At 45.7% G+C, this 22,637-nt stretch overlaps 1 protein-coding gene across 3 annotated transcripts in view; it reads right to left on the bottom strand.

Moving 5' to 3' along the window:
• Positions 1–22,637, bottom strand: part of HLCS (holocarboxylase synthetase) — a 209,010-nt gene that overhangs the window by 172,228 nt on the left and 14,145 nt on the right. For 2 of the 3 annotated variants that reach the window (XM_075593777.1, XM_075593779.1), the window contains 3 exons: positions 18,736–18,898; positions 13,888–14,822; positions 11,188–11,370 (listed from right to left, as the gene is read on the bottom strand). In XM_075593777.1, coding sequence (XP_075449892.1) covers positions 11,188–11,370; positions 13,888–14,822; positions 18,736–18,898 — 1,281 coding nt within the window. The remainder of the gene's footprint in view (positions 1–11,187; positions 11,371–13,887; positions 14,823–18,735; positions 18,899–22,637) is intronic. The other variant, XM_075593778.1, reaches the window with a different exon arrangement.

Genomic DNA, 22,637 nt, shown 5'->3' with positions numbered 1-22,637 from the left:
AGAGAAGAGGTTACAAGTTCATATTTACCTCTTTTTCTACAGCAAACGGTCTAGCCATCTGTTCTCAGGTTTAAGAGGAATTTCTTAGCCAATTCCCTTCCTCGCTAAGAACCTTTCACTTGTGGTATTAAGTTCAGTCTTCTCATCCTGTTTTACAGGTTCACTTTTCACGGACTATGGTTATAGGTCTCCTTAGGCCCAAAACTGCTTAATAATTATTTTATTTTACAACATTTTTGGTAGCCAGGAAAGGTACCATTACAAGTAAACTGGGAATATCCAAAGTGGAAGAAAAACTTTCTCAGATGATTTGATACACAATAAATTTCCTTCGTAGACTTTAAACTAGACAAACGTTAATCAATGTTTTAATGGTCTCTTTGAAACTGCAATAGAACAAGACTTTCCTCCATGCGCATTTTAGGAATGATCTAGTAAGAGAATATAACAGTAACTTGGCACATAATTAAGTTACTATGAAGTCAAATGTCATATAGAGACATACACATGTTACAATTCTCGTCCTGAAAGTTCACACCATCTTTTTTGTTTAGGAATGTTGCAAATCAGCAAAATGTTCATACAAAGGCAATTTGTAATTACTGTACACAGTATTACAACATGCTTACTTCTAGCTTTTTGTATATGAATATTGCCAGAAATGTGCTGCGTGTGTATTGTCGTCAAGGAGCTTCCCATGGATCCTACTCAACATGCTCCATGACATGGAACTCAGAGATTATGGACATGGTGAAGTGGCTTCACAGCATATTGAATAGAAGCCAACGTGTTCGTGGTTGGCAGCTTCTGGTGGAGTTTCAGGTCTTCACAACTCTCCAGCCACCACTGCCCAATGTTTGCCAAGCTTGTGAACTTGCACAAAATGTTTTCCCAAAACGTACTCGTGTGGAAGCCTTGTGTGATGGGATTACTCTAAAAGCCCTTATTTACACATGAGTAATATAGCACAACAAAATGTTGATCATATAAGTTGTGGTGTCACGGAGACTATAGGCAACCCTTATCCCTAAAAGTATATATGGACACAATGGTATCCAGCACTCAACGGAAATAAGGAAGAGATTGAAGCCATTCAATGATGTTTAAGAACCTTTTGAGTACATTTTATATTTTATTACACACACAGTGTTGATCATATAGAACAATAGTTAATTATATTTAATTTAAAAACACACACACACGTACGTTTTAAGTTATGGTGGGTGAAAAAGGCAACAAGAAACCTCCACCGTATTGCATATAGCAAATAAAAAGATCACTTGTGAGCACATTCACATGTCTTAGGCAGGTCTGCCACCCTGCCTTTCACCATCATCACCCAGCATACAGTGTTTCCACTGCAGCAAGGGATTCTGGGAAATGACATGCAAATGAGCACACCGTGTCACCATTTGCCTGAAAAACCATTGTTAGTTACATGGAGCCCATATAAGCTAATGCTCGCTGTTAACACAGCTTTAAAGCACAGCATGGGAATCAGATGCAAAGCCAGAGAAACCATACACAGACATGTTTCAACCTTAATGGGTATCAGTGTGAAGTCGGTAACGGTCTCACCTCTTGCAGCTGATCAAAACGAGGTGCCAGAGGCAATCTCAGTATACAGGAGTCCCTTAGTTAGCAGCGGAACACCACGCACACTATGTGCTTGCGCGATGACGTCACAGTTCTACGCGTTTCCTCAGCGCTTGCCGACTTCGTCTGGCACCTCATGTTGATCAGCTGCAAGAGGTGAGACCGTTACCATCTCCCACTGTGCCTGCTCTCACTGTGACTGTCTGCGGGCGTTTCTGCTGTGTGTGAGCGTCCCAGCAGCAGGTCTAAAGGCAACTGGCTTTCAGTGGGTATACATAAAGGTCTCCCCCATCCATCACAGCTGATCTGTACCAGGAGTCTGTGTGTAAAGATACCTTTACGTGAATTTTACTCTTTATGTCTTGTAAGTGTGTATTCTCTACCTTACATTTATTTAAATACATTTTATTTCCCCTGCATCATAAGATAATGCACTAGGGGAGTGCGCTTTTTTTCTCTTTTTTTCTATACAGTACAGGCATACCCCGGTTTAAGGACACTCACTTTAAGTACACTCGTGAGTAAGGACATATCGCCCAATAGGCAAACGGCAGCTCACGCATGCGCCTGTCAGCACGTCCTGAACAGCAATACCGTCTCCCTACCTGTACCGAAGCTGTGCGCAAGCAGGGAGACTATAGAGCCTGTTACAAATGTGTTATTTACATTAGTTATGCACGTATATGACGATTGCAGTACAGTACATGCATCGATAAGTGGAAAAAAGGTATTGCTTCCCTTTAAGTACATTTTCGCTTTTCATACATGCTCCGGTCCCATTGCGTACGTTAATGCGGGGTATGCCTGTACTGGTTTGGGAGTGATTCTCCTGTGGATGAGCAGCCCCACTCCTACAATTGCATTGGATCTGGCTATTGGAAATCTTTCCCCTTTGTTTTTCTAATGAATACCCTTTTTCACTGGACTTGTGTTTGATGGACTGATCTCTGGGATTTGTACCTGGTACTTAGAGATAAGTGTATTAGTGCATGACCTGTATGTGTTAGCTCTGCTTTGATAGATATAGATAGATATAGATAGATATATAGAGATCTAGATCTATATTTTTTTTAACGGAGTTCATTATATGATCAACACTGTATGTATTAACCTTCTGAGTAAATTTCATATTTTCTTAAACATCACTGATTGATTTAAACCTCTTCCTTATTTCCATGGAGTACTGGACACCATTGTGTACACTTTCAAATCCCTGTTTGATAGAGCCACATATACCAGGGAAATGACGTAGCAAGGTAACAAATATTTCATAATTGAAGATGTGTTTGTTTTTTTTAAATAAAATGAAACCTTTCATTTCAGCTCCGGGGAACCCCTGCTCCCCGAGATACTGACCTTCGTAGTGGGTGCCGTAGCAAGTCCACGGGTTTAAAGGTCCTGCTCACCCACGCCAATGGGAAGCCACAAATGATGACGTCACGGCTTCCCATTAGCCCCACACAGCCCGCATGAGTGGTTACCGGCATCCCTTACGGAGGTATCTCAGGAAGCAGGGGGGCCCTGGGGCTGAAATTAACACGGTTCAGCTCCGGAGACCCCCTGCTTCAATCCTATAATACGAGAGGGAAAAAATGGAGGAGAGCAGGATTGCTGCTTTAAGTACTATGAAAAGTCTAAGGGCAGGTCCCCGCTGGCTACTGCAGCACCTGCTGTGGCAGACGCCGGGAGAAGAGCCCTCCCCAAGGGGGGGCTGCAGCGCGCAGAGTTTTTCAGGAACACCTGAAAATGGTGATGGCCACAGGCGATGGAGCGCATGGCCACGGGCGATGGAGCGCATGGCCACGCCCCCCGGCGGTTCAGCCAAGGAGGGCGAACCTGCCAGGTGACGTCATGGACGCGCCCCCGTGACGCCGCCCACCCCCGTCTTTCCCCCTGCAGCTCCCTGCAGACCGGAGAATTCAGCTGCACGCGATGAAAATATCCCAGAATGACAGTATCTGCTGCTTCCAATGGAGGCTAGCAAGGACTCACACCCAAATAAGGGCAACATGCAGTGATCAGGATTGATTTATGGAAAGTGCGCTGGACACAGACATTTCTCCAAAACAGAAAAATACTTCATTTCGCAAGTATGTGTTTAGGACAATGAAAGGAGAAGTATTCCAATTTGATCAAAATTAACAATAAATGGGGAGAGGGAGTTGTCATCTGGCAGGGATTGGGAATCCCGCATTGCTGGACATCTATGTTCTTTATAATCATGTTGAATGCGAGACAGAGAGACGGGGAGGCATGGCAGAGAGACGGGGAGGCGTGCCAGCGAGGGCAGAGAGATGGGGAGGCGTGCCAGCGAGGGCAGAGAAATGGGGAGGCGTGCCAGCGAGGGCAGAGAGACGGGGGGGCATGCCAGCGAGGGCAGAGAGACGGGGAGGCGTGCCAGCGAGGGCAGAGAGACGGGGAGGCGTGCCAGCGAGGGCAGAGAGACGGGGAGGCGTGCCAGCGAAAGCAGAGAGACGGGGAGGCGTGCCAGCGAGGGCAGAGAGACGGGGAGGCGTGCCAGCGAAAGCAGAGAGACGGGGAGGCGTGCCAGCGAGGGAAGAGACGGGGAGGCGTGCCAGTGAGGGCAGAGAGACGGGGAGGCGTGCCAGCGAGGGCAGAGAGACGGGGAGGCGTGCCAGCGAGGGCAGAGAGACGGGGAGGCGTGCCAGCGAGGGCAGAGAGACGGGGAGGCGTGCCAGCGAGGGCAGAGAGACGGGGGCATGCCAGCGAAAGCAGAGAGACGGGGAGGCGTGCCAGCGAGGGCAGAGAGATGGGGAGGCGTGCCAGCGAGGGCAGAGAGACGGGGGGCGTGCCAGAAAGGGCAGAGAGACGGGGGGGCATGCCAGCGAGGGCAGAGAGACGGGGAGGTGTGCCAGCAAAAGCAGAGAGACGGGGAGGCGTGCCAGCGAAAGCAGAGAGACGGGGAGGCGTGCCAGCGAGGCAGAGACGGGGAGGCGTGCCAACGAGGCAGAGACGGGGAGGCGTGCCAGCGAGGGCAGAGAGATGGGGAGGCGTGCCAGCGAGGGCAGAGAGACGGGGGGCGTGCCAGAAAGGGCAGAGAGACGGGGAGGCGTGCCAGCGAGGGCAGAGAGACGGGGAGGCGTGCCAGCGAGGGCAGAGAGACGGGGAGGCGTGCCAGCGAAAGCAGAGAGACGGGGAGGCGTGCCAGCGAGGGCAGAGACGGGGAGGCGTGCCAGCGAGGGCAGAGACGGGGAGGCGTGCCAGCGAGGGAAGAGACGGGGAGGCGTGCCAGCGAGGGCAGAGAGACGGGGAGGCGTGCCAGCGAGGGCAGAGAGACGGGGAGGCGTGCCAGCGAGGGCAGAGAGACGGGGAGGCGTGCCAGCGAGGGCAGAGAGACGGGGAGGCGTGCCAGCGAGGGCAGAGAGACGGGGGCATGCCAGCGAAAGCAGAGAGACGGGGAGGCGTGCCAGCGAGGGCAGAGAGATGGGGAGGCATGCCAGCGAGGGCAGAGAGACGGGGGGCGTGCCAGAAAGGGCAGAGAGACGGGGGGCATGCCAGCGAGGGCAGAGACGGGGAGGCGTGCCAGCGAGGGCAGAGAGACGGGGAGGCGTGCCAGCGAGGGCAGAGACGGGGAGGCATGCCAGCAAGGGCAGAGAGACGGGGGGCGTGCCAGCAAAAGCAGAGAGACGGGGAGGCGTGCCAGCGAAAGCAGAGAGACGGGGAGGCGTGCCAGCGAGGGCAGAGAGACGGAAGGCGTGCCAGCAAGGTCAGAGAAACGGAGGCGTGCCAGCGAGGGCAGAGAAACAGGGAGGCGTGCCAGCGAGGGCAGAGAGACGGGGAGGCGTGCCAGCGAGGGCAGAGAGACGGGGAGGCGTGCCAGCAAGGGCAGAGACGGGGAGGCGTGCCAGCGAGGGCAGAGAGACGGGGAGGCGTGCCAGCGAGGGCAGAGAGACGGAAGGCGTGCCAGCGTGGGCAAAGAGACGGGGAGGCGTGCCAGCAAGGGCAGAGAGACGGGGAGGCGTGCCAGCAAGGGCAGAGAGACAGGGAGGCGTGCCAGCGAGGGCAGAGAGACGGGGAGGCGTGCCAACGAGGGCAGAGAGACGGGGAGGCGTGCCAGCGAGGGCAGAGAGACGGGGAGGCGTGCCAGCGAGGGCAGAGAAATGGGGAGGCATGCCAGTGAGGGCAGAGAAACGGGGAGGCATGCCAGCGAGGGCAGAGAAACGGGGAGGCGTGCCAGCAAGGGCAGAGAAATGGGGAGGCGTGCCAGCGAGGGCAGAGAGACAGGGAGGCGTGCCAGCGAGGGCAGAGAGACGGGGAGACGGGGAGGCGTGCCAGCGAGGGCAGAGAGACGGGGAGGCATGCCAGCGAGGGCAGAGAGACGGGGAGGCGTGCCAGCGAGGGCAGAGAGACGGGGAGGCGTGCCAGCGAGGGCAGAGAGAGACGGGGAGTTGTGCCAGCGAGGGCAGAGAGAGACGGGGAGGTGTGCCAGCGAGGGCAGAGAGAGAGACGGGGAGGTGTACCAGCGAGGGCAGAGAGAGAGACGGGGAGGTGTGCCAGCGAGGGCAGAGAGAGACGGGGAGGTGTGCCAGCGAGGGCAGAGAGAGACGGGGAGGTGTGCCAGCGAGGGCAAAGAGAGACGGGGAGGTGTGCCAGCGAGGACAACAATACACATTGCACTGGTAATTTCTCAGGGAGCTGCTGGTTCAGAAGATATAACATTTTGCTGGGGACAAGTTACAGCCAGCATTCAATCAGCAAAGTAATATATTGTATAGTTTTTACTGGAAATTGCCAGAACATACGAAAAACAAAGCCCAAGTATACAAATCAAGAACAATTAAAAATGTAAAAAAAAAAATGCAACTGTAACATTTCTGATGCTCAATGAGTTTCAGGCATCTGCAGAAGTGAAACGGTTAAGACACGCCACATAAAGAACTATGGTGATACGGTATACCTGTATACATTGGGAATGGGAATTGGGAAGCAGACACCTTTAATATACACCACTAGATGGCAGGCTTGGTCAAGGTTTAAATATTGAACGGAGTTATTTAAAACGGGCTATTGCAATGGTGGGAAACTTGCAGGTCTACATAGGTTTGGGAGTATCTACACGTGGTTCCTCTAACCCAGGGGTGCGCAAGTGGGGGGTGCAAGATTTTTCTGGGGGGCCGCAGCATTAAATTAAATGCCGGGGGATCACGTGAGGCCTCTGCAATTCTAAACTTGCCTTCACTCTGCCAGCGTCAGCACTCGTGACGTGACATGACCCCGCGGTGTCACTCGACGCCACCTCCAGGTAAAGGGGGGGGGCTGAGCACCAGAGGAGGAAAGGCTGGGGGGCGCAGCAGCAAAAATGTGCGCTCCCCTGATCTAACCACTTGTAAGAGGCCTTATAAAGTCTGAAGTGGCTATTTTCAGCTAAAAAAAACCATAGACGTCAACTGATGTTTTTCGCCAATAAACAGCCCAAACGCCTTGATATTTAAATTAACCGTCTTAATTTAAATATCATGTAATACAGTGAAATGAATTACATTGAAAATAAAAAATAAACCTAAAAGTCTGCTGAGCATTACAGAAAACCCCGACATTGGCGACCTCAACAAACGCGCAGTCTGATTTTCAACTAGTTTTCCAAGGGAAGCAAATCGAAAGAGAAAAAAGGAGTATTGTGGTGCAACTTAAAATGTTTGTATCATCTTACCTAAAAAGGGAGTTTGTGTGTGAAAAATTACACTTACAGAAGCTGCTTGAGCTGCTTTGTACCACAGGCCATGGGCAATTTACTTTGATCGACCACCCACCAAATATTTCTCAAGGAACCTTTTGTTCATAGTTCTGCTATCCCTCCCCTGCTGTCTGTGCCACAATTTTGAAAACACAATGCGAACTTGAACGCAGCAAATCTGCAATGAATGTGGAACATGGTTAGTCTATTCTGCCTGTCTCCTCCCTGTCACGTAAGCCCTAGGCAGTCTAGGTTGACACAGGTCACCCTGTGGGCTTTCGACCCCCCTCATGCTCCTCGCTGATTGAAAGAAGTGTGGTGGTGACTCGTGGCCTGCGTATAGCCTATCAGGTATAGGTACAGACCTTGAGTCCTCCCCTTCTGGTTCCTCAGAGAGGCAGTGCCAAATTTAGTGAGTCTGTTACCCTCCTTCCTAAGGAGTGGGAGTGAGAGTACCCTCTCCTCCCTGCTGGGAGTGAGAGAGACCAGTCAGGCCTCATTGCTGACTGGCCTGGAAGTTCTTAAGGCTCCAGACTCAAAGAGCAAGCACCATCCAGAGGCCTGGGATCCTCTGAGACCTATGCACCGCTGTGAAAGATCAGTAGTGAATGCCACAATAAAGAACCCTTTGTTACTTTTACACCTGCCTGGATTTGAGTCAGTGGGCCATGTACTTCAGATGGGACTGCCTCTAGGATTCCTAGAGCCTAATAAAACTGGAGGCGCTGACCAGAGAATGAACCCGAGATTACATCAAAAGCCTGTCCTGGTCTCCTTTCCATCGCAGACAACTCAGCTCTCCTGAACCCTCACAGGTATGCCACCCCACAACACGTATCTCGTAGGGGGTGGTTGTACATGTGCTACACATGATAGGGGGGATATTAAATATTCCCCTATTTAACTGTATTTCAAATTATGGGGGGTGTGGGGGGGAAGAGGAGAGAAGAGAGAAACAAAAGTATGTACTCTGAAAACAAATGCTACGTGAAAGTTAATAACAAAAGGACAGACTTCTTCCATTAAGTCTGTGGAGTTAAACAGGGCTACAGCCTGAGTCCCACTTTTTAACATATACATCAATGATCTTGTAGCAGTCATAGAATCCTCCTCAGCACCTCGGCTCCCCTTGGCTGGAACAGAGATTAAGTCTCTACTATACGCAGACGATCTGCTCCTGTTGTCACCAACAGAACAAGGTCTCCAGCAGAAACTGGCAATTTTAGAAAAATTCAGTCAGACCTGGGCACGCTCTGTGAACCTAGACAAAACCAGAATAATGGTAGTCAAAAAATCTAAAAAACATCCAACCATATCGCATTTCACATTGAATGACAATGCACTGGGAGAGACAGCGAGCTAAACATACCTTGGTCTAACAATCAGCTCATGAGAGAAATTTTACCTGGACATAAATAGTCTGAAGGCCTGCAGAGCATTTTATGCAATAAGGAAACAGATATACCACCTCAAACCACCAATAAGAGTCTGGATGAAAATATTCAACAGCATCACACTCATCCTTCTGTATGGCAGCGAGGTGTGGGGTCCTGTGACATACCCAGACTCCACAAAATGGGATACCAGCCCAACCGAAATACTGCATCTGGAATACTGCAAACACCTTCTCCAAGTACACAGGAGTACATCAAACAATGCATGCCGGGCTGAGCTGGGCCGCTTTCCACTAAGGCTCACTGTACAGAAGAGAGCGCGGACATTCTGGGCCCACCTAAACAGCCATCCACCGTCTAAACAGTGTCATCAAACAACTTGTCCTCAGTCCAAGAACAAAACCCTACACAGATCAACAACGTGCCGAAAAAACAAATCAACTCAATCGCCAGCGAAATGAAGGAGCAGTATGTGACTATGTGGGAAAATGATATCCAGCGCTCAAAGAAGCTGGAGACCTACCACAGCCTACAGGGAGAATACACTGGCAGCCTACCTAATGAAGGTAAAAGACCCAAAGCAGAGACAGACCTTCTGCCAGTACAGAATGAGTGCCCACAGCCAGGAAATAGAAACAGGCAGACACAGACAGAACTGGAAGCCCCGGGAGATGAGAATGTGCCAAAGATGTAGGCTAGGAGAGGTAGAAGACGAAACACACTTCCTGTTGCGTTGCACACAATACTCTGAAGTGAGGAGTGCCCACCTGGAGAAACTCACAGCTCTCATCCGGAACTTTAATAATAAAGAAGAGAACCAAAAAATAGTGATCCTCCTGGGAGAAGATGAAACCACAGCAGGACTGGCTGCACATTATATCACAGGCTGAGAGACGCCCACTAACACCCACATCCCTATGTGTAATTGCCACCAATGTACTGTGGAATCATTTTACCCTACTCCTTGCTATTCATGCCTTCGCAATACTGAAATGTTCTTTCCTCATGCCAATAAAGCTTGGCTATTACCACTAATCAAGCCAAAGAAGGAGGAAACAGATTCAGGGCAAATTCAAAAGCAATTCTCACCAAGAGAGGTCACTCAAAGAGCAGACTCTAGAGTTAGGCTGCGCTTATAGTGCCGGCGACGCGACGTCACGGCAAAACAAATGCATTGCCGCCGTCGAGTGCGCTTATAGTAAGCGCGACGCGACGGATGGGTCGCGATCCCTGGAAGTCGTCTCTATTTGATTTTCCACCACCGTCGCCTGCACTATAAACGCAGCCTAAGGAAGGGACCGGGAGACCAGTCTGGGTCATTATCAGTTCACAGCTTTAACTCCTCTGGCGCCAGGGTGAAATTTGAAAGGGCTACGTAAACGGAAAGGTGTATTCTTTCTGGTATGCAGTACAGTTAAAAAAAAAAAATAATAATAAATAAAGTATTTTAATACTGCTTCTTACAAAATAAAAAAAAACAAACTCAAAGCGCATCAATCCTTAGAATATATAGGTGATAAGTGATCGTTAAACCTTGTGATGCTCTGAGCAATAATTTCCATTTAGGTTTTGTAATGTAGCACTCTGGTATCGAAATGTCTTCTTGTACATGTGCTTAGGGTTGCCATGTGGCTTCTCCAAAAATACTGGACACAATGGTGAAAGGTGTGACGCGCTCGAGACACACACACACACACACCTCTCCGCTCCATGTGGTTTCCTCCTCTCTTGGCCCCGCCCTCAGGCTCCTGACACCTCCTCCTGATTGGCTGCATTACCCAGCAGCAGCCAATCAGGATGGAGGAAGCTGCCCAGCCCCGCTCTCTCCCTGCTCGGGGAAATCCCGCGGCTCCACAAGCCGGTCAGGTCACTATGTCTAGAGAGGTAATACCAGACACATACATGTCCAGTATTATCTCATTTTTGACTTAGTGTCCAAATACAGGACAGTCCGGTCCAATACTGGACACCTGGATAATGTGCATGTTCTTGACCGTTTCTTCTTTTTATTTGTAAGGTGCCAAACTACACTTTAGTGCAGCACAATCGGGAGGGGGGGAGGGTTGGAAAGAAATGCACAAAAACAACAGCATTTTATTACAATAGGTAAGAAACCTACAATCTGAAACACAGCTCTTTTGCTCATGCCGAAAAATAAAGTATGGGGTATGTGAGATTGATTCATATTTTATAATGTTCAATAAGATCTGGAGAGAGAAAAAAATGAACGTTGTAGTTTTCCAAGTGTTTTCACCTCAAACCATTATATTTTGGAGGGTCCGCACCATTTAATTTATAATTGCCCACTTTTCATCAAACTGCTACCAAGTCCTCATTATATATTCATTATTCAGGATGTAACACAAATAAACCAGCAAGGACTGTATTGAAATCAAGTAAGCCAACCTGTCCCATTATACTTGGTTCATCAACAGTAAATCGCTTCTCCATCAATCTAGAAACATATTACAACCTCAATATTGGGTCACAATGTTGGCTCACCTCTTCCGATGTCAGTAGGTAAATAGGTGTTAAAGAAGGAGGAGCGTTCAATCCACAATCTAGACCAAGACTGACGAGGATCTGTGCCAGCACTTCATATCTCGTGGCGTTGCTCATCTTGAGAGAATCGAAGGTCTCCTTAGCATGACCAGTTAGAGACTCTGGTCCTACTTCCAATTTTACCTGCAGGAAAGAAAGAAATATTTCAAAAGAAATCCACCACGGTTTAAAAAATTAAATTATAATAAATGTCATTGGCGAGGGATTAAGAAGAGTACACAGATGGGGAATCCCAGGTTAGAATCTTCCGAGAGGAATTAACAAATAAGTATATAAACAATGCATATCGTTGTAGGTGTTCAATCTACGTTTATTTCTTGGTTACGAATATATCATTAACAAATATGTGAGGACGGAGGATAACATGGCGCACGACACTGGCAAGTAATGGTGCTCAACACCAACACCTCAATGCCCCAAAGTTACAATTCTAAACCTTGCGATACTTTACACGATGATGTATTTCTGCATCATCTTGACGGAGCAACCATTTTCATTCGCGTGAATTCAATCCTGCTCCATATGTATGAAGCATCTTATATCTGACGCTGAGCAAAGGTTATACTGCCACCTCAGAACAGGACAATTGAATGGACTCAACCCTGCTGCATTATAAAGATGCAAACGTTTACACATCACTTTATTCTCTTGCTCCGAGCAACTCTTTCCCCAACTGCTCCCCAAATTGCTGACACAGGTCGAACAAACCTACACAAAGCACCTTGATACATTGACACAAGAGTGATAAAACGTCAAAATGGATCAATATGCGTGTACTTTAAGTAATGCTCCAAATCATTGGAACTAAACTGTATGTTCAGTTCAGCATACAGTGGGAACACAGACATATGTGTTAGCAGTGAAAACATGCCAGATTTTCACTCATGCTCCATTCAATGCTCTGTAAAGCCATCTTCCCCTTTCTCCAGAAGATTTTAGCTAATTTCATTCTGATGGGGCTGACCTGTTCTCCTGTAGGGAATAGGGACCAATGTCTGAATAAAAACAGCCACCCTGAAGACATGAATAAAATGGAGCTACAAGAAGACAATCAAGCGGTGAAATCCAATGAAAAAAACTAAATGTCTTAATAACAAGGATGAGAGAACAAAAGTTAAGTGGATACCACCTGCGCGTTTCACGCTTTATCAAGAAGCTCCCAAACAACCATACAGAACGGACGGCAGAGCCGTGAGCATGCGAGAGCATTGCTTTTGGACATGCCTTGATAGGGTTGTTCTGGGTTCAAGGCTACTGTTTATGCTTACAGTGTGGAAGATATTTATTGCAACGTCATATCTGGTTACCATAGATGAAAGTACTCTGAGTTAGAAGGTCCCAGAAGGCGCTATTTTCTAGTAAGAAGTCGGATTCGTGATTATACATTATTGATAACTCAAGGGAGCTCCTGACATTATCTTTTAAGTACTAAGCGTTATTTTTAGTGATTTTTTTCATGCCCCCATATCTCTGAGCACCATAATCCCTCTGGACTTTGTACATCTTGAAGACATGGCTTATACTGAAACCCTCAGATACCTTACAGTTTGAGGAACGGTTGCTGCATTCATTCCTCTGTTAGCGGCGAGCTCCTTTCTCGCTTGTAATGAAAGCAGAAGATCCTGCTTACTTTATGAGGGCTGTTACTGCATTTTTCACAGTTAGGCCATGGGTCCCTAATTTAGCTAATAAAAACTTTTTAGGATTATGGGACCAGAGAACTGGCATTTTAAATAAATGCCAATAATAATGATGATAATAATATTAATAATCTTAGCCATACTGTATCACAACTTTTCCCATCATATCACAGTTTGAGTGCCTTCACTTAATTATGAATCTCGTGTTCACTGCTATAAGAGACTGAGAATTTAACACTTACTGTACATGCGATTTGTCAGAAAATCAAGGAATATTCTAGTTTGGGGAGTTGAATATAAGAAGTAAATTATGCTACGTATAATATTATGATAAGGAGAATTCAAGGAGAAAACTACTGTATGTATTCGCCATTGTGTTCCCCTTTCAACTTTTATGGCTAATCAAGTTGAAAAACGTACACTGTAAAACATGAACTCCCCATCTCCAAGGTGTACGGTCATACATGCTACTTATACATTCAAGTGTTGTGCACATAAACGGCCCTACATTAAAATAAAGAATGACAGGCTGCCAAAACCAGTGGTAACGAGTTGATTAATCCTTAATATGAATGTTGACAGTTCCATACAACTACCGGATTCCATACCGAGCAAAACGGAGATTTGATAGCTCATAAGAACGCTAAATCAATTATCATATAATACACATTTTTCATTAGGAACTTTTTGCGAAATACACAATGATAGGTGAAATAAACACAACATAATATGTTTCTCTGAAACAGAAAACTGCCAAGGAATTTCACTCTGGTCCATGTAATCATGATAAATGGGAGGGGTGTGGGGGGCGCGCAGGGGGGGAGAAATTGTATAGAAAAAAAATCGTTTTTAGATTATTAACATTAAAATTGAAAGATAAAAAAAATTAATTAGAATTAAGATTGGTTAAAAACAATATTTTGCTCTCATTTATAACAGTACATTGTTGATAGAATATATGATTAACTATAAGCACAAACAGTAATAACAGGAACAATACCTGGCAGAGAACGGCTTCCCCTCCATTGTCTCCATAGGTTTGGTGAACTATCATCAAGTCTTTACTATCACTGTTTAAATAACCCCATGGCTCCACTTGGTTATACTTTTCACAAGACTGTTCCTCAAACACTCTGCCACTGGCCATCACATCAAAACTCATTGTGTCGCAGTTGGGTCTGTCAAAAACCATAACCTGAACGGTTCCCGTTAGTTCACATTTGTTCCTTATTGTCACACTGCCAAAAGTAAAGGAGGAAGAAAGCCCCAACATTTTTCCACCTTTGGACAAGTAAGTCATGAACTGGTCATGAACATCAGCAGAAATTGGATCCTCCGCTGCTATGACCAATAACAGAGAGTTATCCATCCAAGGAGCTTTATGAACTTGATCATCCGGAAGGGGATAAATAACATACCTGTCTGAATCAAAGCATTGACGGAGGACCGACTTAACTTGATGGACACGGTCACTCGGTGTGGAGCCTACATATACAAGCACGTTGGGGGGCTTCCCAGTCTCATTTAATCTTGTATGCTCTTTTACCCAACAGCTCTCAACTGGGTTGTCTTCCAGGCTACTGAAGTCATCGGGTAGGTCGGGAATGTTCTCCGCTGAGGCAAACCGGACAGACTCAATGGTACGGGTCTCCAGTTCCAAGCATTCATGGCAGCTAGACAGATGCAGATGATGATGATGATCCCCGATGGCCCCCTCTTTCTCCCGGGGCACAGTGTCTTCAATCGCTTGGGGATATCCATTGCTCCCTTTTGGAGAAGACCCTTGAGTGCTTTCAGTCACCCCCATTATGGCTTTATCCGTCTCAGAACAAATCAAATGCAATTGTGGTGTGGTTGTACTCGCTGCTGTGGTCAGATCGGCGTCCTGAGTTACTGCTTCCTTATCCTCCAGAGATAACTCATTGAGATGTACAGCTAAGAATATGGAACAGTAGAAGGTTACAATAAAATTCTTGTATGATTACAATTTTATTTGTGGCTGGTCACTAAACTTTGGGTTATAATTGTCAATCTAGAATTCTTCCCATTAATGCATGTAAGGTACACTTTATCCTGAAGACAACGTTCATTTTAAGGGCTATTACATTTAACCTTGAAAGTGTCTGTGTGTGTCTGTGTGTGTCTGTGTGTGTCTGTGTGTGTCTGTGTGTGTCTGTGTGTGTCTGTGTGTGTCTGTGTGTGTGTGTCTGTGTGTATATATATATATGCACACACACACACACACACATACACACTATTGAAACATAATACAGAATTGAAAGTACAATAAAAGTATTGTTAAACTGTATGAGGCATCTACGGACTACTGATTATTCATCCAATTGTAAGGACAAAGTGGATTAGGATTAATTGCTAATCCATTTGTCTTCTGCTTCTCCTAGAACAGCACAAACCTGTCCATCCATTCTTCTGTACCTGATGTTTTAGCCTGCTGACACAAAAAAATAAAAAATAATCTATTTTCTAAACAAGAAGAAAGAGAAGCCAGTGCAATTAGTAATGAATCTCAATGCGCTGCAGCCTTTGCGTATCTCAACACTACAAATCCAAAATGTCCGCTTCATGATTTTATGAGAAGATTACCACCTTGATATCAGTTTTTTCTTAGATTTCCTTTTGTATAAATGCACACATTTAGAAGTATATTCCCCAAACATTCTTGGGCTATAATTATTTTTGTACATAAGTGACTCCCAACTGTAACCCGGTCTTCCTCACGCTCGGGAATGTCCTACTTTTGCATCTTTATCAAATTTCGACCAACATTACTTAATTTTCAGGTAAATAGAGAAGCCGTGTAAACAATTAAATATATTGATATATAAACATATAGAGCAGCGGCACAACTTGAACAATTTTTTTTTAAAAATGCCAAGAAGCCATGTGGCCGTATAACAATCTCAATAATAAACCATACATTACCCAAACCGAAGACAATGACAATACAGCACACAGTTGTACAGTGAAAAATATATATATTGCGTCCAAAAGGATTCAATGGTAGGAAGGCAGCGGGGACTCCTGATGCTGAAAAGGTCTCTTTATTGAATATACATATTCCTCCTTCGCGTTTCAGTCCCAGCTGGGACCAAAACGCGAAGGAGGAATATGTATTCAATACAGAGACCTTTTCCTCAATTATATTAGTGAGCCACTGCCTTCATACCATTCACACGACGGGATCTACCACGGGATCACACCCGACATCGTATGGGGCACATCAATTCTTTTATGCCGGTACAGTGAGCACTAAAAGGTGCGAGTGACAAAAAAAATAAAAAATAAACCTTTTTCTTAAGCCCAAAAGAAATGCCAAAGTTTGATTCTGGATTTCGAGAAAGGTGTTTCTTTTGGACGCAATACATTTTTTGTTTTTCACTATACAACTGTGTGCTGTATCGTCATTGTCTCAGATATATATATATAGATATATAAATATAGTTTGCGAGGATCCCTAGAGATCCAATATACCGGAACAGCACAAGAGAATATATAAATATATAGATTATAAAAAAAAAAAAATCAGTCATAAAGAAATGAGAAATACTTATGAACAGTGGTTGACAAATCACCAAAAAATCTACTCGCCACACAACAAAATCTACTCGCCACCTAGTACCAAACGTGTGCTGCTTGGGCCAATATTTACTCGCCCGGGGGTTAAATCCACTTGCCCGGGGCGAGCAAATGTATAGGTTTGTCGAACACTGCTTATGAAGGATATCAATAGATAAAGCGTGGCTTGCATTAAGACACACTTGCTTAAAGAAGTATACGAGTAGCACGGTGGCTAGTACAATACACATGATACATAAAGCTTGGCCCCCTGCAGAAGTACTTCCCAGAAAGCCCTCGTACTGTCTCTGTACGTTCATCCTACTTACCAATTAGATTGCAAGCTCCTCGGGGCAGGGACTGCTCTTCCTAAATGTTACTTTTATGTCTGAAGCACGTCTTCCCATTATGTGTTATTTGTATTATTTGTTATTTATATGATTGTCACGTGTCTTACTGCTGTGAAGCGCTATGTACATCAATGGCGCTATATAAATAAAGACATACAATACATACATGTCATGTAGAAAGTGCGCAAAATAAATTCCGTCTCAGATTATCAAGGAAAGCCAAATGTGACCAATCCCCACCATTGATCTGAAAGCCAGCAAAGCTAAAACATTAGGGTCGTGACATCGTGTGCTGGCCATTTTTCATGTTTGCAGATAGTAGGAGCTTGACCAGGTGAACCTTGCCGCCTACTTTAAATTGCAGCCAACACGACTGGCACTTCTTCCATTTCTTCTCGCTTACAGGCGGCGATAAAAAAAACATGGTTTCTTGTGGGCGTTACAGAACTCTCCCCAGTATCGCAAGGGCTTTCATCCTCAATAATATACTTTCGTTCTATGATAATCCTTTTGGTTTGTTGAATGACTGACTCTTTAATGGCGAGCCAACGGCACTCGCACGCTTGTTCTGGACTGATCAGATCTTGTTTGGGGATGCGTAGACCTAGTTTCTGCTATTTAACCCTTTGAGTGCCCGAGGGGTCGTGGCGACTTGGTCCCAGGGCCCCTCCGACAGTGCGGTCACTGGATAGATGGCGTCTTGCACTCCAGGGGAACGTAGGACGCCAACTAACCTGGAAAAAACAAGCCCTTTGAGTATGGCGTAGAGACTACGTCCAGCGGCCCTTCCAAGGGTTAAAGCAGCATTCCCTCCATTTGGGGATTTTCTTTTTCACAATTAGAATTGGGGGAGGGGGGTTGGGAGATTAGAGAGGAATTCTGCTATTCCCAGTGACGTTTGGAGATGGATTTCTCATATGGAACGAGAAACACTGGCACCTAAAAAAGGTAAATATCTTGGGAATCATGTGAGCTACAACTAACACGTTACAGCTGCAGGGCGCTCGCTCACCCCCTGGTCCCGATTCTGGCTAAAAACAAAAAAAAGAGAGGGGGGGGGGCGGGGTTCTGCTATAGCCCTTTCAGTGCCAGAGGGTCGTGCAAACTCTGTGGCCGGGTCAGATGTGAAGGACAGGGGGCAGGGAGCCCCCTTTAGTGTGGTGCGCGAGCGGCGCTAGTTCATGCACAGCCCCTAAAAAAAATGAACAAAGGCCAATGACGTCCAGTATAAGGCCCCCCCCGGGGTGATACTTTGACGTACACTGTACTGCACTGAAGGGGTTAAACTAGAAGTCCTTCAGTGCCTGTGAAATATACTGATGTTGGTGAATGAGTTAATAAACAATGCATGCCACACTGGGTGTTACTCTAATCTGATCCTTATGTCAAAGCACAAAGCAGAGACACACACACACACACAGGAACAAGCTGACATCAACCAAAAACTAAGCCATTCATTGTGGTCAATGTCATGGGGATACCAGCAAAAAGAAACTCGCCTACAAAACATCACATGGTAACTGATTTGTGGAATCAAAGGCCAAATCCCGCTTATCCACATATTAAATGTGCTAACAAGTGAAACCGGGTGATGCCTTGTCAAGCAACATATACGGGTTTTGTAATAGTACTGAGACTGCTGATTGGGCCACCTGTGCTGAAGCAGGGATATCCCCAATACCTGGCCTGTTGGTTGCCCTTGAGGACTGGAGTTGGCCGTCCCCCGGAGCAGAAATTAATGGCAGACCCACTTCTTCAACCCAGGGGGTTGGGGACTGCATTTACCCTGCCTAATCCCGATGAATTCTGTCAGCATTTGCCTTTGTTTTACACTGTTAATAGTTTTCTATGGTGAAGAACTGTGTGCGTTGGAAGTTCAATACAAGACTAACATGCCAATAATGTAGTGAGAACAAACTTACAAGTAATTCTCTGTGGCAGTGACCCGTTGTCCATCCGCAGCCTGTCTTCCATGAAAGCGATCCCAAGCTCACTGAAGTTATCCACACTGGCTTCTGCAAGCAACTTAGAGGAATCTCCAGGGCAGAGAGCCAGAGGCAAGCAATACTCAGAGAGGTTCAGAAGCTAATGCAGGAGACACAACCAAGAAACGTCCGTCACTTACTGTAACTTAAAGCAGCAGTTCCGCGTACCCATTTCTAACGCACGGTGGCGGGTTTTTGTCACTTTTTTTTGCCCACCATAACTTAGTGTGTGGCCGAACCCTATTCTACCTTCATGTTGCTGATACTATACATTTCATATATTGACCTTGGCTCCTTGCAGGCGCACTTACCAGAACACATTGCTAGTGTCTCTGTACGTTCTTCCTACTTACCACTTAGATTGTAAGCTCTTCGGGGCAGGCACTCCCTTTCCTAATGATGCTTGTATGTATGAAGTGCTTAATCCCATTATGTGTTATTTGTATTGTTATTTTACATTATTATGTCACGTGTATTACTGCTGTGAAGCGCTACGTACATTAATGGCGCTATATGAATAAAGATATGCATACATACATAGTAACGCACGTATAACTAGCATTACACTGAAGAGATGGAAAAGGTTGAAATAGCTGTCTGTGAGAAGGGTTACTGGCTATGCACTTCTTTAACCCAGGCTGTGCTGAAACGCTGTGTAATGCAGCAGCTTTAACCATGTTAAAATGGATAAAAACCAAAAAGGTGACACCTAGTACATTATATACAAGACATTGCATGCACAGGTAAAGATAAAATATATTATAGGCGTATGTAACAGTTACAGACCAGATTAAAATGTGAGACAGCTTTAGTTTTGAAAGACCTTAGACTGGTGGTGGCTGTGAGAGTCTCCGGTAGACTGTTCCATTTGTGAGGTGCACGGTCAGAGATGGAGGAGCGTCCGGAAACTTTGCTGAACCTTGGGACCATGAACAGGCTTTTGGAGTCAGATCTCAAGTGATAAGTGCTGCATGTGGTAGAGGTAAGGAGCATGTTCAGATAGACGGGTAGTTTGCCCAGAAAGTATTTGAAGGTAAGACAGGAAAGATTAACTTTGAGCCTAGACTCAAGTGATGACCAATCTAGTTTTTTGAGCATTTCGCAGTGATGTGTGTTGTAGTTGCATTGGAGGACAAAGTGGCATATTGAGTTGTAGAGGGTATCAAGTTTGCCAAGGTGAGTTTGGGGTGTCATGCCATATACTATGTCCCCATAGTCTATAATTGGCATCAGCATCTACTGTGCGATGTGTTTTCTGACCAGCAGACTTAGGGAGGAGTTGTTCCTATATATTACACCTAGTTTGGCATAGGTTTTGGATGTCATGGTATCAATGTGCAAACCAAATGTTAAATGGGAGTCAAACCATATGCCCAAATATTTGAAACTAGTAACAGGGGCTAGGATAGTGTAGCTCAACCCAGTTATAAGGTTGAGGGGTCCAAAGAATCACATCGTTTTATAAACGGATCGCGTTTGAAATAATTTACAATTGTATGCATTGTACAATAAAGTTTTTAAGACTACATTAATCGTGTTGTAAAGTATTCATAAATTCTAAAATTGGGAGCCACGCTTGCATCACGTTATAAGTGGATTCGCGTTGTAACGGATCGCGTTATATCGGGGTTGAGCTGTATTAAAGTTGGTTCTGATCTGTAGCTCCTTCATTGGAATCTTTAGAAATGTAGCCTTGGTCCAAAATACCATTGTTACAGTCTTGTAGTGTTTAGAAACAGTTTGTTTTGGGAAATCCAATTTGCAAGTCTCAAAAAGTCAGATTGAAGTACGTGTCCAAGGTCAGAGAGTTTAGGGCTGTGTGCATAAAAGATTGTGTCATCCGAATAAATGTGTATTGAGGCTCCCTTACAAGCTGTTGGAAGATCATTAATGAACACTGAGAAGAGTAGGGGTCCCAGAACAGAGCCTTGCGGGACTCCGCAGGTGATATCCAGGGGGTTGGAGTTAGAGCCTGAGATGGACACGTTGGGATCTACCTGATAGGTAGGACTGAAACCAGTTTAAAGCATGCTTCCCTATTCCAGAGCACTGGAGTTTGTTTAGTAAGATAACATGATCAACAGTATCAAAAGCCTTTGCAAAATCTAATATTGCACCAGTGAGTTGTCCCCGTTCCATTCCACACTGGATCTCATTGCAAACTTTTAGCAGGGTAGCTACCGTGAAGTGTTTGGGGCGAAAGCCAGATTGGAATTGGCTAGGGAAATTTGTCTTTGTATAGTAATCGCTTAATTGGGAGTGAACACATTTTTCCATGACTTTGGATAGTAGTGGGAGAAGAGAGATTGGCCTGCAGTTTGAGACAGTGTTTTTGTCCCTACATTTGAAGATTGGGACAACTCTGGCAATTTTCCAGATCTTAGGGATATGGCCTGCAGACAGGATAGAGTTGATTAGGTAAGCAAGCGGTTTGGCAATGGCTGGGGCACCAAGTCATAGGAACTTAGATTGCAGTAGGTCAGGTCCACATTGGCTGCTTAGCTCTAATTTGAGGAGCGCGTGTGTAATCTCCTCTTCGGATACTGGGCCAAATTGAAAACTGTTGGCAGTGTTGGGAGAGGGTGGGGCTATAGAGGTACTCCCAGAATGAGGTTCATGTATGTAGTTCAGGTTGCGTTTCGCTAATAAATAAATAGCTAACAAATTAGAAGGTTCATCCCCAGACTCCTGATTTTTTTTTCAATTTACTAATCATTCTGCGAACTTTTTATTTTTTTTAAATCTTTTTTTATTATTATTATTATTATTATTATTACCCATTCATTTTCTTTTTTTCGCATTCTTATCATAATAGGTTTACATATAATATTTGTCACTACAATTTCTATGTGGCATATTTGGAATACACCAACACTTTTAAGCAGTGATATTTATATTTACCTATACGGAGGTGGAGAAACGCCAACACAACCATTTCTTTAGACCCACACACACATTGAATGGATTCCCAGACACTGCCATTTAGAGACAGCCATTCCTATAAACTCCTGAAGTGAAATAATGCTCCCCCCCGGATCAAGTTCCCAACCCCGGACGGCCGTTCCGCACCTAAGTGCATCCTCCGTGGCCGATGATGTCAGGACATGAGCTGCAGTACAACCTAAACAAGGCCGCAGTAATATGATCAAAGCAGTGTCGTGTAGCATGGAAGCCCAGGTACAAGACATGCTTCCCATTCAGTCATGCTAAAGGTAAACAGGGACACTTTAAAAGTCAATCCCTTCCTGTGACTTGATGGGAAAATGAGCAGGTAGCCAATGCTTAAGGATCAAAGCAAAGGAAGTCAGACCTTGCCCCAAACAACAGGATTTCCCACAGAGGACTGCATGCAAAGCCCATTGTGTCCTGGGAACATAAGCTCTTCTTTTGGTGTGCCAGGTCAGCACAGAGAGTAACTGCCTTGTCCCACAAGTGCAATATACACAGAACAGGCAACCCCAGGGCAGAGAGGTGGGGGGGGGGGGGGGGTTGGGGGAGCGAGAGAGTAAATAAACTACAGCATGGCCCAATTACACAGGCTGAATCACAGAGCTATTATGAGCAAGAGACTTGGTCAAAACTATCTTCCATTATGCCCGATGCAGCAAACAAAAATATCACTTGTGAGCACATTCACATCTCAGACAGGTCTGCAAACCTCGTCTTTCCCCATTATCTCTTAGCATACAGCGCTTCCACTGCAGCCAGGGATTCTGGGTAATGACATGCAAATGAGCACTCACAATGTGTCACACTTTACTTCTTATCCAGTGTAACATGGACCCCTAGAAGTTTCTGCCTGCCGCATTACACAGCTTTTCAGCACAGCCTGGGTTAAA

The sequence above is a fragment of the Ascaphus truei genome, chromosome 3 (genome assembly GCF_040206685.1).
Source record: "Ascaphus truei isolate aAscTru1 chromosome 3, aAscTru1.hap1, whole genome shotgun sequence".
In the NCBI taxonomy this organism is placed as follows: Eukaryota; Metazoa; Chordata; class Amphibia; order Anura; family Ascaphidae; genus Ascaphus; species Ascaphus truei.
This window is presented reverse-complemented; position numbering and strand designations above follow the sequence as displayed.